We start from the raw sequence: 17294 nt of genomic DNA on the forward strand, positions 1-17294 counted from the left end.
GGCCGCCGCCCCCCCCCCCCCCCCCCGCGAGGATAAAGCGGATCGGAAAATGGGTGGATGTGGCCTTTTCTTCTTCCTTCTGTTGCAGAGTTATTGGATTAGGACGTAGTAGCGATAGATCCTCAAAATCATGTTATAGGGAAAGGAAAAAATGGCGTGTTAATAAGGTGCCAGGTTACTGTAGAATTATTGAAATGACACATTGTCGACAAAATACAGCCGTATTCGAACTGTGCACCTGCACCTCATACAAATACTCGGATGAATCACTTTGTCAATAGAACAAGGCAAACTTGAAAAGGAGGCTTCGCCGTGATTTCGATTGAAGGCTAATTTGCGAATTAGTGACAAAAAGGTGGAGGCAAATGCATTGTTTGTTGTTGATGTTTTCTGTTGTTGAAAACATTGGCAGCTCGTCATCACGTTGGTGAATTGATGTGTCAGGGTTGCAACGCTAGCCGAGTCGTCAACAACAACACACTCGAGGGGTGACTGACGCGTAACCCCGCGCGTCACGTCAAACGCTCGGTTCGGCACAAGATTCCAAGTTTACGGCTGGCGACCGCGCGTCGGCTTGAGACGCCTCAAACAAAAGCGGTCGGCCAGTCGAGACGCTAGCTAAACAACGTTAGCATGTAGCATCCTCCCGGGTGGGCTGCCTTCCAACACTCACCAACATCTTGATCGAACGGGTTGGTGGCGAAGAGCGGCATCGCTGGAGCAACAAACGTCGTCACCTTCCGCGCTTCTTCTCGTTCGTCCTTATTTGGAACGATACAAATGCATCGTAGCGAGCGAGCGCTCGGGTGAATGGCAAAAAGCGTCGCCCGGCCGATTTTCCACACAGTCACTCCTTCTCGCTGGACAGCAACACGCAAGGCATGCTGGGAAAGCGAGTCAAAGTCCACGCTGAGGGACGATCATAAGAACAACGATTGATATAATCACTCCTTCAACAACACGGGACTCATTGGTCTAATGGTTTGAGAGTAGAAATCAGCGTGAAATGACGTCACCATATAGCTTGTGCCCGGTCCTTGTCATAAAAAAAAAAAGAGGTCTTTGTCACGTGACGATGGCAATCACGTGACGTCCTCCCGCCGGGCAAGATCATGCGAGAAAATTCGACTTGTTTTTGAAATAAATCTCAATGAAATGTGAATAACACCCTGAAATAAGTTTAAAATGTCAATTGCTTAACAGCCGAAAGAATGCTGATTTATAATTAATATTTAATATACAGGAATTCCTGTATATTTGTTTACACATATATCCATATACTGTATATGTGTTAAACATCACACCCTTTTTATCACGCCCCTCATTGCATAATTGCGTTTTACTTGTGTCAACTTGCGCTGCACCTTCGTGTGATGAAGCTTGATGTCGACTCGCTGTCTGAAGGTTCACTTAAGGCGACCGTTGCAAAATGGGCGAAGGAGCACATTTTTTTTTTTGGCCTCAAACGCGCAGCCCGGCGCGCAACTGCGCCTGACTGAGTGAAGCTTCTGTCTTTGAAATAAGGAAGCAATTGCAATAGGTAATGCAATAGAAATAATATCCTGTATGGTGAACAACAACAACAAAAAAAAAGAATGCGGATCTACCATTTTTTAATGTCTGGCTGATAATATCATGGCATTGTGCTGAAATGTTTTACCATTATTTGTCATCATTTTGTGAATTTGTTATGGAAGACCAAGACTGACGCCGTTCTAAAAACAGTTTATTGGAATGAATGTTGTAAATTGTTATTTTAAAGGGCGCTGATGAAAAAAAGTATTCCCTGAATAATACAGACATTGGCAAATATCAGTTTGATATAAAAAGTGATTATGTATTCAAGAAGCGCCCAGCTTATGAGACATGCTATATTTGGTGGGAAAAACAAAAACATATACGACATTGCATATGGTGTATTTGTGCCCGACACATTCATTTCACATTGGCACTTTAAGAGGGGGGGAAAAACCCCCACCAACAACTTACGTACATGAAAACAGCAGCACAGCTCACACTGAGCATTCCCTTTAAATGGTCGGTTCCTGTTCTTGTGTCTGTTGTATATCTTTGAACGAAAGAAAGATTTACGACATGGCGAAAGACGATGATCAAATACCGACGAACGCATTCGAATGATGATCCACATCTTCACGTCCTTCGATCATCAATGCAACCTAAGGTGGGCCGTGTAGGTGTGCACGTTATAATTTTGCAGCACACAAAGTGCATTTCAGTCTCTGCAAGCGGTGCTGCGCTTTCGCAAATCAAGTCCTCTCTTCTTCATCTTCGCTATCGCAACGATAGTGAAGCTCGTATCACGCAAGCTCGACTGTTCCTCAGGCACTTCACGACGATGCTACGAAACCGGATCTGATGAGAAAAAAAAAAAGACACAAGACATATGCATGTACTGTATTGGACTAGATTTTTATGGCGATACTGACCACCGGAGGTCCGTTCGCAGATGAAGCCCAAGCGCTCGGTGCAATAGAAATCGTTCCAGTTGCCGTTTTGAATGAGACCGGCGCAGTCCTCGCCGTGTTGGTGACCCCGCGTCCAGTTATCAGGCTGGCCCGGATTCCATTGCCTTCGAGAGCCGCCGCGCGCACGGCGAACATGTTTTACACTCTGGATATTCGAAAGTGAGGCGAAGATGAAGGAAGACTCACTTGAAAAGCGGTACGCTTCCATCCACCCACTTCCACACGTTTTCTTCTTCCTTGTCTGTCAGACCCAGCCAGAAGAAGCCTTTGCCCGTCACCGCGTTCTTCACAAACACCTAAGGAAGAGCGAGCACGCCGATGAGATTGATCATTTGACCGGTTTTCTTTTTTCCTTCCCTCCCCCAAAGTACTGGCGCGTATTTCCATTCACCTGTTCCTCATTGTTGTTGATAATGATCAAATGAGCTGCCATGTTGGAACAAAAGGCGCCGGCCTCATCGTAGTTGACTTTCTGAGTGGCGGCAGAGAAGTAATAGCAGCTGTCGCCAAACGGCCGAAACTGCGCCGGGCAACCTAAAAAGAAATCCTTCGGTGAATCGGCTGTTTGATCACAAAGCCATTGTGGGGAAATAACTTTTGTTCGGAGACTGAAGCCAATTTTTCAGGTATCCGGACAGATACTTGGAGCTGCCTTTTACGTCTTACTTGGTCAAAATCGGCGGATTGCATTTCAAAAGTCCGAAGATGACCACGCAACGCAGCATTAAAACGATGTCAATGCAGAGAGGTCAATTCAATTGCGATTGATCCATTGAGGTCTTTGGATCTTGGAACGGTGAAAAACGGGGACAATGACAACATGGGGGGAAGTTACACGAACCGGGCAGTGGTGACGCTGATGATGCAACAGATTTGGAGAAGCAAGACCCAACTGTGTTCTTATTGAAGACAATTGTTTCATGTTGGCGACAAGATCAAATCAATTCTTCATCTTGTTCAGTTGAGTTAATTTCAAAAGACACATGACGTACAAGTTAGGAGTATCCCCCCCGCCCCCCCAGCCATTATGAATGACTACTCATCTTCATAACGCTAGCAAAGCTATGAAACACGTTTTTGAGTCCAGCCAACGCTAGCCAACATGCCTCACATAAGATTGTGCAAGCAAATTCTTTTGTGCCAAGACAAGTTTTGTTTTATCGTCGCCGCTTCTGTGTTTTGTTCTCGAATGCAGCGAGGGGTCGCAAGTCGCACGCGTTTCTAAATTGTTCAATCACATCGATTCTTCCTTGTGAACAGCACGGGTACTTCTTTTGCCACGTTTGCAATTCATTCAAAAAAGCGAGGGGCCTTCGTGTCGCGTCCGGGTATGTTGAATGACGCCAAAGTCAACACCAACCTGGCGATAAAGTGGAGGCAGGCTGCGGAATCTGAACCCGCTTTGTCGCCGCGCTCTGAAGCTCATCGGACGCTTCGGGGGCCGCGGTGGGCTTCGCCGGCTTCAAAACGAGCGGAGGCGCCGGCGCGGGCAACCCCGGCAATCCCGGAGGACCGGCGGGACCGACGGGTCCGACGGGCCCGCGCGGCCCCTCTAAGCCGGCGGGTCCCGCCGCTCCCCTCAGACCCTGCGGTCCTTGCGGGCCTTGCACACCCGGGAGGCCATCTCTGCCCGGAAGACCTTGAGCCCCGGGGTCTCCTTTGTCTCCGGGGATTCCAGGCCGACCGGGGGTTCCTCTCGATCCTTTGGTCCCGGGGAGGCCCCGGGAGCCAAGGGTACCCTTTGGACCCGTTCCGCCTTGCGGGCCGGGAGCACCTTTCTCTCCTTTCGATCCGACCATACCCGGCCCCCCCTTGTCTCCCTTATCGCCCTTCTGGCCCGGCTGGCCTCCGGGGCCCTGGGGCCCCTTGTCTCCCTTGGGGCCCCTCGGACCCGGTGGACCTGAAAGACAATTACAGGCAATTAGGGGGCCTCTGTTCAGTTCTATGGCTACCGCTGAAGCGAGATGGAAAAAAAAAAATGCCCGATTGTTGCGTTCGTAGCCAAAGAGGCTCAACGGTTTACCCTGCAGGACGGTGAAGTTGGTGATGAGCTGCGAGTGCTGGCTGTCCACCAATTTCATCTCCTCCATCACCACGGACAGGCCGTTGACTTCTTTGTCCAGGCGAGCCGTCAATTCGTCCTGGCGGGCGCGCAGGTCCCTGCTCTCGGCCCTGGCCTCGTCCACGCTGTTGTTCAAGCCCAGAAGCGCGTCGGAGTGGCGTATGACGGTCTCGGCGCACGACCTCAGGCCGTTGAGGTCCGAGCCGATGGAGCCGAGGAGCTGCGTGGCGAAGCTGACGTTGCCCGTCACGCGGTCAATGGCGTTCTCGTGCTCGTCCAGGCGCGTTTCCACCTTGTCGAACGTGGACGAGGTGGAGTTGTCGTGGTCCCTCTGGTTGTCCATGAGTTCCCGCAGGTTCCGATCGAGTCCCTCGGCGAGGACGGATGTGTTCTGGATCTGGCTCGCCAGCGTGCTGAGCTGAGCCCCCAAATCGTCCAAGGCGTCGCCGTTGGAGCGCGCCGATGCCGAGTTGTTGGCCGCCAAAATCTGAAGATTCTGCACTTTCTCCTTGAGCCAAATCGTGTCGGCGCGGGTTTGTCTGGCGGTCTGCTGGAGAGTCTGATAGTCATTCTTGAGTTTTTGCACCGCCTGCCCCGCGTCCTCGATGGTCTTCTGCAGCGCGCTCAGCGCGTTGCGCTGCTGGGCTTGGGTGATATTCAGCGCGCCGATGCCGACCAGGGCCCGGCCCTGCTCCTCGACCTGACCTTGGATCTCGGACTGGAGTCTGGCCGTGTCCGTCCGGAGGTCGCCGATCATGCCGCCGTAGGACGTCAATGTCCGGTTGACGCCGCGCAGCGAGGCGGCGTTGCCCTTCAGTAAAGCCCGCAGGGACACGTGGCCGTCCTGCGTGTCGTCGCCGGTCAGCTCAAGCGCGCTCAGCGCGTCCCTGTTCCGGCTCGAGCGAACGGCAACGTCGTTCAGCCGGCTCTGCAGCGCCTCCAGATCCGATTTAAATGCCTTGACGTCACCGGTGGCGTTGACCGTCTTCTCACCCGTCGGATAGTCTGAGGGGGGAACGGAAAATGGGGAAAATAAAACGCGGCCTCTTCAAAGCTGCAGGAACATGACGCTCGAATTTGGTGGTCTTCTGGCCAGATACCAGAGTCGACGTCTGAATCTCATTCGAACAAATGCGTCGTGGCCCGAACTCACCGAGTTTCTTCAAGTCTGTCTCCACGGCGTTGATTTTCCCGCCGTAATTCTGCATTCCCTCCGCGACGCTGTCCATTCTCTGGACCACTGACAGAAAACAAGAGTAGGCTACGGTGCAAATTCCTTTCACATGTGCACATGTGTGTGTACTAGCGGATGCCAATCCAAAATTGCTTGTACGGGCGGCATATTTAACACTAGAGGGCACCACAGTACGCCCGGTGCGCTTGATGTCATTCTCAAGCAGTGCCATGGCACTTTAAGAAATGAGCCATTCTCACACAATTGGTCTGCCCAACCATATTTAACACTAGAGGGCACCACAGTACGTTGATGTCATTCTCAAGCAGTGCCATGGCACTTTAAGAAATGAGCCATTCTCACACAATTGGTCTGCCCAACACCAGTAAACCCCCCCCAGTAGTGCAATTATGTTTATTTGAAGAATTAGGGTGCGTGGATGAGCAATAAGACAACACGGAAGCCATGAAACGCTCTTGCAAACCGTTCCTGACACCCATGAGTCAAAGTGTGGTTCATGAGACAACAAATTAGCGCTCAGCCATCAACTCTGGTCAGGCCTCATTAAGCCATTCAAGTCACTGCAGGCTCATCTGGTCGACATTACACAGTCCAAGCATTGCAGGCAAACCGACAGCCAACGGCGCTTACGCAGTATCGTTCCACCTTAAGATTTATTGCGGCACTCTACCATCGGCTGCAATTGGCGAGCGGGCAGTCCGGGGTGCTCTTGACCAAAGTCAGATGTGTTCGGCTCCACAATGAGGACGAGTAGAAAGCCATCAAGTACGGCGGTAACCGAGCACGCATTCTCGTGCCATCGGAGCACGCAATGGTCACGCAAATCATTTGGAAGAATTATTTGGGATTTTTTTGAATGATTTTCGAAAAATTTTGATTTTGAGGATGGCACCTTTGATAAGTGAAGTATTTTTGGCAATGATGAAAAAGTGTTTCATTGGCACTCCTGCAGGCTCATCTGGTCGACATTACACCTTTGCTAAGTGTTTTTGGCAATGATGAAAAAGTGTTTCATTGGCACTGAAGTAACTGGAAGTAACACACTGATGTGGAGGGTTAGAGTACGATACGTGTCATTCTCTTGCCAAGGTCTGATTTTAAAATCACGTGACGGCGACTACAGACAATAAGTCTCCGTCACTGACCTTTGTAACCGAGGACGGCCACGGCAATGGTGAGCAGGGCGCAGAGCACGTAGAGCAAGGCGATGGCGGCGCGCACAGCCCAGTCATTTTTACACTTGGTGCATTCGGAGCCTTCCTGGATTCCTGCAAGAAAAGGAGAGTTGAGGGGGAAAAACTGATTAGTTTCATTGGCACTGAAGTAACTGGAAGTAACACACTGATGTGGGGGGTTAGAGTACGATACGTGTCATTCTCTTGTCAAGGTCTGATTTTTAAAATGACGTGACCGCGACGACAGACCCCGTCACTGACCTTTGTAACCGAGGACGGCCACGGCAATGGTGAGCAGGGCGCAGAGCACGTAGAGCAAGGCGATGGCGGCGCGCACAGCCCAGTCATTTTTACACTTGGTGCATTCGGAGCCTTCCTGGATTCCTGCAAGAAAAGGAGAGTTGAGGGGGAAAAACTGATTACAAAATGAAGTCATGTTGACATTTTCTTTAAGTATAGCAGCCTGTGTTTGAAGTAGAACGTACTCTGCCTCTTATCGGGCCAACTATTATGGAGAAAAAAAAAAAAATGAAATCGCTATTTACAATGAAAGGCTTAAAGCTCAGCGCACGTGTTTGCCATATGGAAGCGAATCCAAGCTCATTGTCACTGTTTTGTCATGCCTCCCTAAGATCTTCGATGCTGATGAAGATGCGGACAGGTCTCCTTCCTCCGTCCAAGCCAAGAAACATGCAATATAAACAATGAAGCACGTGTCCAGTGGCTTCGCTCAAATTGATGGAGAAGCCTGTGGCTGCTGGAGAACATTCCCCCCCCCCCCCCACCCCAAAAAACAAAACAAAATGAACAGCACTTGGAAGAAGTGAAACACTGTGAAAGTGACGTGACGTGAGGACCGTACTCTGGAATATGACCAACACCAGATGCAGTCTACCCCCCGCCCCCCGCACCTACCCACACACAAAACATGATTGACAACATATTTCCAGACCAAAGACAACATCTCGAGGCTAGAAGTGAATCACTGCACAGGTGGTTGACGGAATGGTTGGAGACTGCGCGTCAACGGCCAGGACGACCACCCTATAATGGCCACTTCAAACCAAAATGGCCGACTCCCTGAGTGCTTTTGGGTATGGTCTCATCATGACGGACCAACCTACCGATTTCACGGTGATACATGAAACCGGCTTTGCTAACCCAACGTGCTTTCTGACGACTCGTCAAACTTCACCACTGCGTTGCGACCATCCGTCGAGTACGTGGCCAAATTCGCCGACATTTTTGTGGGTCTACCCGTGGCTACCAAACGTCGTGTTTGGATGAGTTTGCCGTGGAAGAACAAGTCCACCTTTGGTATTAAGAGCATGCGTCTCAATACTTTTGTCCAAGAATGTCATCGGCCATTTGGAAACTGACATTCCATCCTTGGACCACCAGGTTGGCGGGAGGGCGCAAGCATTCTGGCCTCTTACATCTGTCCAAACATTACATTTAAGGGGTCCAGCTGCGGACGCGCTCACGCCGGGCAGTTGCTCGCTCGGTCATCCTGTTTACACAGAGACTCCTTGAGGGGGCGCTATATCGGAGCCCCCCCAAGCGGTTTGTTGTCTTCACTCAAGCGCAGCATCAACACGCCACGTAAACAAGATGAGCGCCTGCGGTCTCGGAGGGGGACTGTCTGTTTGGACAAGACTGTACCCTTTGTACAAAAACAAAAACAGGAAAATAGGGGAACATCACTTAAAAGCCGCAGCCGTCTACGAATCGCATACAAGACGTTTGGTCAAGACTTTGGTTTGCAGTCGATTGATAATTGCCTCAGGGGTCAAATTTTCCCCCAAAATTCTATCGACAGTAAATTTTACAGAAAAAAATAAAAAGGTCGATTTCCTGTGTCGTTTTTAAGGCATGGGTTCGTTCTCAAGAGACTTTGCTGCCTCAACTCATGCCTAGCAAATTTTATGATGCTGAGGAAACTGGTTCTAGTGAGTTATCAAACTTCGCCACAATGCTCACTCTGAAAAAAAAAAAAAAGAAAACTAGCAAATGACTGTAAAAATGTCACTTCACACCAAATGGGAAGACTATGTTTGTTTTTGGTCATGGGTTCTTTTGACATTTTTGTGGGCCGACTCATGACAGACCAAATTTCTTGTCACCAAGTGAAACTGGCATCGGAGACTGAATTCAACACCCCCCCCCCCCCAAAAAAAAAAATCCAGTGGCTGCAAACAGCTGTACATTTTTTTTCACCAGAATGATGATAAGACTGAAAGAATTCCTGTTTTGTTGCAGCGATGGATTCATGAGACTTCTGTTGCTGCACTCATGAGAGATTGCCGGCGAACCCAACTGAGACTGGACTACGAATAAGTACAGAACAGAGATATACACTAGGCTCGGATGCGTGACATCTGCTCCTAACTGTAGTAAGAACAGCTTAACAAAAACTGAAAGTGTTCCACAGCTAGCCCTCCACCCCCAACCCCCCCTCCAAAAAAGAAAAAAATCCATGTCGAGAACCTTGCCATTGCTGAACACTCCGCAGTTGCTGTGTGGAAATTTCCATGACAACATAAAGAAAACTTGTACAGAGCAGTGGAGTGATTTTGTGTGAAGCCTCTTTGTGTTCCAATTCCATGTGACGTCGAGTGCCAGAGCACGGCCATTCCTCCAGCCGCGCCGTTTTGAGTTGACTTTAGTGGTTATATTACGAGTCTACTCAGGAACAAGGAAGCGCATAATACAGACTTCTGTTTGTAGTAGAGGCCCACCCACACTTGGCAAACGTTACATTCTACTTATTAATGTACAGTAGTGCCTTGAGATGCAAGGGCCGCAATTTGCTTTTTTTTTTTTTTACATGTGAACCGTTATCCGGATCGTTTGCCCGCTTTGACTTGCGAGTGAAATCTTGATCGTCAAGCGGCGCCGTGTGGTGACGAGAGGAGGTAGAATCAGAAAATATGCTGAAAAGTCAAAAGCTTCAAGCCGTCTCAGGTTTACTGCCACACTAAACATAAAACAAAGAGAAACACACGTGCATTTAAAACAACCACATATCTTAGCCTTTAGTTGGCTTGCTTAAGGCTAATGCTGGCCGAGGCAACGATTAGCATCAATGTGATTATATAACAACCTTTTAAAAACTGGATATCTGACCACAAGTGGGGCAGCAACACGTATAGACAGACAATAAAAGAGCATTCACAATCAAATTGTATTCTTTAAACCCACTAGTTCCGGGCTGGACACGCCCTGCTGCAACAAGGTTGCTGTATCCAGGGAGGGAAAAGTCGGTGTGACAGAAGTGTAGTATTATCGCGTGGTATTTTGCCAAAGTAAAAACATGTTGCTAAATTTTTTTTTTTTTTTTTTTAGGAGGCCGGAATAGATAAATGCCATTTCCATTTATTTCAAAGGGGTAAACATGATTAGAGATATGAGCGCTTTGGGTTATGAGCATAGCCAAGGAATGAAGAAAAAAAAAAAAATCATATCTTAAGACACTATTTCTAGTTGATGATAGCGCGGGCTCATATGATAAAGCAAAGCAAAGAGTCACTTTGCATTAGCTGCAGCTGCGGGGAATGCTAACGTGTAAACATTGGAACGCTGGGACAAATTAGCGCGACGTTGCCGTGCTGGAATCGCAGAGCTAGCTTAGCATTCCTGCGCTCAAGAAGGAAAAAGAAAAATCACATTGGTCGTCTTGCACATCTGGAGCTTGTTGACACGGCAGCCAACTCCACATTCAATACATGCACACACGGTTCAGCGAGGGAACAGACTACTGGATTTACGTCGATAGAGGCTTTGTACCAATTAGCATTTCTAAACACCACGCTTCTTTGGCAAGTAGCCATTCTTGTCGTGACAAATCAACGTCTTCCTCAAATAGACACCCCATTTTCCACCGCCAAAAACAACAACAACAAAAAAACCAGTGCGGAGTGATTACATGCCGAGTTTACTAGAATGCTAATCGTCGTTAACGTGAGATCGTGTTGAACTTGTTCAAAACCTGTGGTAGGACTCCAGATTTCACTTCCTCTGAGTGTGTTTATGTGTCTTCATGATGCCGTTTTGGTGAGCAACAACATTCAAAAGGGCGAACTTTTTCATGTCCGCGCGCAGACGTCTGCGATCGAGACTATTACCTTTCTTTAACCCTTTGAGGGAGGCGTTTGTTTTCACACGGCGGGCAACGTCAATCAATGGTCTTCGGCAGCCACTTTGCTTCGTTTGCGGCTTTTTCAAAAGCACACGAGCGTCAGGCGTCTGCGTGGCGAACAAGTGCAAAAGCTCCGCGGATGGATGCAATTATCTTTCCGCCTCATCCAAAAAGATGTCGCGCAAGTTTCCAAAGGAGTCTGCGGATTGTGCAACCTTATTGTTGTTTTCCACGATGTCAGATGACGAGTTAACGGGAAACGAAACGATAGCTGGAGGACACCCAAGTTCAAGTTTATGTTTGGACAAGCGGCAGGCGCTAATTCTCAAGTGCTTTTTGAAAAACAGATTCGACCGTTGCGTCGGTGTGAAAGCGGACTGATTATTTTAAATGGAGTAAACATGGAGGAGAAGAAAAAGAACAAATACTGGCCGCCCTGCTTATGAGTTCCAGTTATCCATTGCAAAGAAAAACGGCGCACCGACCGACTCACAAAAACAGTCTTGCAAATAAATGGTATCAGCTACCGAGTTCTGTAATAAACACCGTAGCTCTATTAACAGCGGTCAACAGCAAATTTCCATCCCGGATGACTTGACGGACGTGTCCCTAAAAGTACGAGTTTAACCTGTTCCTTGCCCACATTCAGAAACCACCGATATCGCCAATCATCTTTCCCCTTTGAGATGAAGGGGAATGCCATTCATCCATTCCAGCAAGCGATTGATCACATCATGACATAAAATGTGAAGAACGAAACACTCACGAGTGAATGCTGCCATTCAATGAATTGTGCTGCTCTTTCTGGTGTGCTCTTGGCCACCGCCGGGCAGTATGATCCAGTCAAGCAGATACAAGTGAAGAAGAAGCCCGCTTCTTCCTCGTCGACTACTCTCAAGTGACTCGACGAGATGCCGTCATATTAGCCGTGTTTCAAAGAGGATAAAGAAGATATGCCCGCCCGTGAGGATTGATATATGATGTGTGTTTCTCCGTTGGTTGCGTTCACTTATATCCATTGCTTAAAAAGTTTGAAAACTGTGACTAGCTAAGCTAACTTATAGCATGTCAAAAGCGTTTTCTATCGTATGTTAGCATGACGCTAGCGGGCCATTCTAAAGGCAGTCGTGTTTGGTTTGAAATATTTCATCACAACCGACCCCGGAGTTGGCCCTCCAAACTGCGGCGTGCACTTTGGTTTTCATGCGGTCGCACGTTCCGGGTGGGCCACCGTGTCAGGATGCTAAATCAGCAGCGGCTTTGCGCGGTCACGCTCACGTCAGCGCGCTCCTGTTACGAGCATATAAACACAAGCGGTATAAAGCACGCGGTGCGGTCAGTCGCCCTGACAAGTCTGGCTGAAATCGAGGGGAAACGCGCCGTTCAAGGATGCAAAGTGGAACCCAGAAAATAAATAAATCAATTGAAGGATATAATGACAGTACGTTTGGTTGTTGATAAATCGTGATATTATGGAGTGCTATTTTTCTCATGAAAGAAACACATTTTTTGCTTGTTTTGTTTCTTGGAGGCTGGAACGGATTAATGGCTTTTCCGTCCATTTCAAAAGGAAAAGCTCATTTGAGAGACACGCCATGGTATAAATGAAATACCGCCGTATGAACTCAACATGTGCGCGTCGGAGGAGCGACGAAAGATGGGGGTCGTCAGGAACGGGCTGAAAGCATTCTTTTCCGCTAATAAAGTCACCGTAAATTAGAACCACTCAGTGCGGTGCTCCCAAAAATAAGTCTGGGAAGGAATGCGACTCTTCAGCTGGAAAGCTGACAAAAGCGGACTCCCCCACAACAACAACATGTCCCTTGACACACCCAACCTCAGCCCACCTCGTGCGCATGCGGAAATAAATCACTTGAAAGGAATATAAACAAGCCCCGACTGCAGGTTGAGTTCCATTTTTCCAATCTTGAGGCACATCGCTGACACAGCAAAGCCCGTGCAGACACGGACCCTCAAGAACCCGCAACACCCACTCGCACACCACCCTCAGCGTGTATAGGTTTGCACCGAATCAACTTTTAATGCAGGAAGTGGCTCAGCAAGTTCTCAGGTTCTGGACATGGTTTCGCAGCAATAACGAACCTCTCGTGAAAACTCCCAATGTTCTCTCTCACGCACAGCAAAGAAAAGAAACATTCTGCACACATGGAAAACATGGGTGGGAATATTCAAAGTGAAGAACAAAAGACTTGTATCAGATGGAATTCATCTTTCTCTTTTAACCTTAAAAAAGGAGGGGGCGGGGGGGGGCAAGCTATTTTTTTCCTACGACTAAAAACATGCTACTCGAACATAAAACCGATATGAATACATCTCAGTACAAAACCTTAAAGGTGTTGAAAGGATGGACAAATAAAGTCGTACTTGGGGTTCCGGTACTTGAATTTTTGCCCTACATCCTACTCATTTCTAACCGGATGGCATGACAAGTGAAGCATGACAGGTTACATAGCTCAAGTTACGGTCCAGTGAGACCAGATATGGAACCCACCGAGGCAGAAATGGCAAATTCCAGAAAATCTGCGAAGAATCTACGCAGGCGTGCCGCTAGACAACAAGACTTCTAATAATCCAGCGGACTAAACGGGGAGCAGACGTAGCTAAAAATAGACGGGTGGATTATAACTCAACGAGATGCAGGTGACGTGAGGCACAAGGCAGCAACTGTACACTTTCAAAATAAAACCAGGAAAACATGATAAGTGACATCTAAATGTCAATGAAACACTTTGATCAAAACAAAAATCCCAAAGATCCAGAATTACAACCTACTTTTACTTGCCGCTTGTCAGAAGCAGATAAAAACAAACAAACAAACAAACAAGAAAATGAGCGAACGACAGCTCGTATCTTGAAAAACGTGTGAGTCGAGTCACGCGCATCTCAATGCACCACAGAAGAAAGAACTAAAACGTAATTTGCCCATGATATGTCACCCTTTGAGTCGAAAAGAAAGAAAAAAAAAACGGAACGACTTGTGTGTAATTCTTGGTCGTGGTGGTTTGGAAGCGAGTCCATCCAAATGGCAGCAGTGCTCAGTGTGGTTTTGTACTCATGCATTTTGTTATGCTCGGGTTTTCCAAACCATTGAAAAGTAGAATGGTGCAAAAGGAAAAGCTGCTGGTGTTGCACCTGCGTGTGTTGGGGCTATCACAGGACTATAAAACTTTGATGTGATGAACCGTGAAAAGTTTTCTTTGCCATATACAAAGTACTGTACTTACAAACAATGCTTTCATATTTAAATACCTTCTGTATTAGTTTGAAGAAAAAGAGAAACATGTACAGTACTCACAATCATAGATAGTTTATCCTCTGAGAAGAACGGCCGATATTAGTGCCATACTGATGAGCTGAGAGGAGTTGCGCCATCTCAATGAACAGTACCCCCGTCTGTCTTAGACTGCCCCCTGGCGGCCAGGCCAGGCGCACCAGAAAGGACGGCGCAATGGCTATTCATTCATACAGTGTGATCAAAACGTTTTATTCATGTTTAATTATGCCATGACTGTATTTTTTCTTGAATAAAGTACAATAGTAGAAAGTGTTATTTTTCCTCATAAAATACAACCAAAAGCCTCCATTGAAACTCCTTCATAATTCACTCCTATTTGGATGCGAAGAAGCCATTCGAGGGGCAGAGCTAGCATCGGCGGCCACCTGTTAGCATCGCATTCTGGGACCATTAGCTTGCCTGCCTTACGTACCACAGATTTAAACTTAAATAGGTTGTTTTTGGCTTCGAATGTTTTTTTTTTCCCCCTAACGTGCTCTTGTGCGCAGACCAAGGCGCAGTGTCACGAGCACACAAGATGCTTTGTGTTGTTATAAAAATAGGGAAATATCACCCCCCAAAATACAATAGTCGCTGCCAAAAATCAAATCTCTGTCGAGTCAAGTGAAACGTTGTCTGAAGCGTGGCCAATTGAGGGGACAACACGTCGCGCAGTACTCACCGAACCTCTTGTAGCCAAACGACTGCACCTCCTCCTCTTCCCCAAAGTCGTCTGAAAACGGAAAAACACAAGAAATAAATGTGACCTTGAGAGAAAAGTCCACGGTTCCGCCGGTGTGTTGTATTCATTCAGTAACTTCTCTGAGATGCTTTTCTGGCACTCAGTCTTAGTTTCTGTTTTTCAGGCCCTGAGGGCAAGCATTTGAACAATAAATGCTCGGCCGTGCCGAAGAGATCCTCCGAGTCGTCATTTTCGATATTAGCCCAACATTATTTCACAACTTTGACTCGGGTAGCATTGCACGTCAAAGCTGAGTGCCAAGCGTTTGGATTTTGGTCAAAGGAGAGAGTGGAACAGTGAAGGCATCGGTCAAGTCAGTTGCATTGTTTTTAATGGGGGTTGTAAATAACAGCAATGGTTAGCATGCTAGCATAGTTGCCTCATTATATTTAAACCTTTGCAGAAAAGTGGCTTACGGAAATGTTTTTGTATTCTCAGACAGGCCATGAGGGGGCGTGCGACTTAAGGAGAACTGACAACGCGATGCTACTTTAGCCATTAGCAAGACGTTTCGTGTGAATAATCAAGAGAAAAAAAAAAGAAGTATGCTTGTGCTCAATCATTATTTAACCATAGAAAAATGATCAAACAGATCATCAATCAGCTGCCACGGCCGACATAAATATGGCAATAACCCAATTTTCTACCAAGAGAGTTAAATTGCACTAATTAATCCAATTATAATGATATCTAGTGAGGCTTCATGGTATTCTATAATGGACGGTAGAATTGCATGACACCACGTACGTCTCACTTTGTCTTTGTGTTTTACACACACACACATATTTACGCGCGCACGTACGCAGTCCGTTAAGTGAAAGCAGATGGGGGACACGAGTTGTTGCCCACACATTCCACAGGTCGCACAGTGTGGCCAAACAAAAGCGGCAGCTCCAATGCACCTCACACACACACATGCACAAGCACGATTTACAATATGTACATCCGATATCCTGGATCATATTACCTTTCATTGTACTTCTTTGTCGTATCTCCCATCCACTCAATGCATTGCTCTGGTTCCCCGAAAATTCACTTTTTTGATTTTTGTTCTTTTTTGCACAGGAGTTACTCCATCACATGCGCGGTTCCATTCGTCACGATCAACTTGATGCTGCAAAATTGCAGGATGAGTGCAAGGAAAAGGCTGCTTTTTTTCCCCAAACACAAGAAAAAGGAGTTCAAAAGTTGTTTTAGTCAAGGTGTGTGTGGGAAGAAAGAAAAAAGGGGAGTGAGAGCGCTGCGGCAAGAGAGGAAGTGCTGGAAAAGCCTGCGAGGCTGTTTGGAGAAAGAAACCACGTGTTCCCACATCTGGCCGCACCGTTTTGCATGAGCACCCAGCCCCCTGGTTTGTGTGGGTGTGAGACGTGTGTGTCGAGAAACATTTCTTTCGTTTATGATGAATACTGACAGTGAAATTAATTCAAGTAAAATGAATGATGAATGTTGCATGACACTTTTACATAGTGGTTTGGCGATGCAAAATTAAAATCTGACAATATGAACATTTATATAAAAAAACCCCATACAAAATAGTAAATTAATACAACGCAAAGATAGCTAGCGAGTGATGTGCGTTACAAGCAAAGATCAATTATAAAATCAAAATAACGACACACGACTAATACAAAATCAAATCAGCATAAAAAATAGATACAAAATACAATAACAAACAAGAATTCCATAAATGCTGACCATTAAACTGTGCATTTAAAACCACACATCATAATCTTAATGCGAATGCAAATTAACATCCATCTTGATTCCGTCGTGAAAACAAACCACGCCTATACTGGAACAATACTCACAGTCACGTATTCTTTATGCTCTGCGAAGAACAACTCATGTTAGCGGCGTACCGATGAGCTGAGAGGAGTTGAGACGTCTCAATGAATAGTGTAGCCATCTGTCTGTCACACCAAAAGGGGCAGCACAAAGAACTTGAAAGGCCCTTTTTGACCTGCATTGCTTCCATGAGCCACAATTGAAGAAACACAGAAGCACAAGATCACAGTTGTGCGCTTTCAACTTTCTGTGAACGGGTTAGAGGAAGGCCCGCCGTGATACAGTACTGGGCTGAGTTTTGTGCGTGGAAGAACTCACTCCAACACGCTCTCGTCCCGGTGTGTACAAGTGTCGAAAACAAAGAGGCGCCTGGTGGCGGCCGGCAACATGTTGAATGCGGGATTATCGCACGCAAA

At 47.1% G+C, this 17294-nt stretch overlaps 2 protein-coding genes across 3 annotated transcripts in view; both read right to left on the reverse strand.

Annotated features, from left to right (window-relative positions):
• The window catches only part of stam (signal transducing adaptor molecule (SH3 domain and ITAM motif) 1), a 6875-nt gene extending 5818 nt beyond the window's left edge, over positions 1–1057 (reverse strand). The window contains exon 1 of one of the 2 annotated variants that reach the window (XM_019896303.1): positions 674–1057. In XM_019896303.1, coding sequence (XP_019751862.1) covers positions 674–713 — 40 coding nt within the window. In that variant the 5' untranslated portion in view covers positions 714–1057. The remainder of the gene's footprint in view (positions 1–673) is intronic. The other variant, XM_019896302.1, reaches the window with a different exon arrangement.
• A 653-nt stretch (positions 1058–1710) lies between these two features.
• Positions 1711–16577, reverse strand: colec12 (collectin sub-family member 12). The gene is made up of 10 exons (XM_019896301.1): positions 16061–16577; positions 15034–15084; positions 7180–7302; positions 5702–5788; positions 4510–5553; positions 3847–4386; positions 2878–3020; positions 2673–2782; positions 2448–2590; positions 1711–2373 (listed from the first exon to the last, which is right to left on the reverse strand). The coding sequence occupies exons 1-10, from the start codon at positions 16065–16067 to the stop codon at positions 2360–2362; spliced, it is 2262 nt and encodes a 753-aa protein (XP_019751860.1). The 5' UTR covers positions 16068–16577; the 3' UTR covers positions 1711–2359.
• Between the last annotated feature and the right edge of the window lie 717 nt (positions 16578–17294).

This window comes from Hippocampus comes, unplaced genomic scaffold (genome assembly GCF_001891065.2).
Source record: "Hippocampus comes isolate QL1 unplaced genomic scaffold, H_comes_QL1_v1.1 scaffold97, whole genome shotgun sequence".
NCBI classification, from domain to species: domain Eukaryota; kingdom Metazoa; phylum Chordata; class Actinopteri; order Syngnathiformes; family Syngnathidae; genus Hippocampus; species Hippocampus comes.

Bases quoted from the DNA above. Each gene is read 5' to 3' on its own strand.
- colec12 (XM_019896301.1), bottom strand. The intron at 5,789-7,179 runs GTCAGTGACGGG...GTTTTCTGTCAG, and splicing joins GGCCGTCCTCGGTTACAAAG to TGGTCCAGAGAATGGACAGC. The intron at 2,591-2,672 runs GTGAGTCTTCCT...CGGCTCTCGAAG, and splicing joins GGAAGCGTACCGCTTTTCAA to GCAATGGAATCCGGGCCAGC.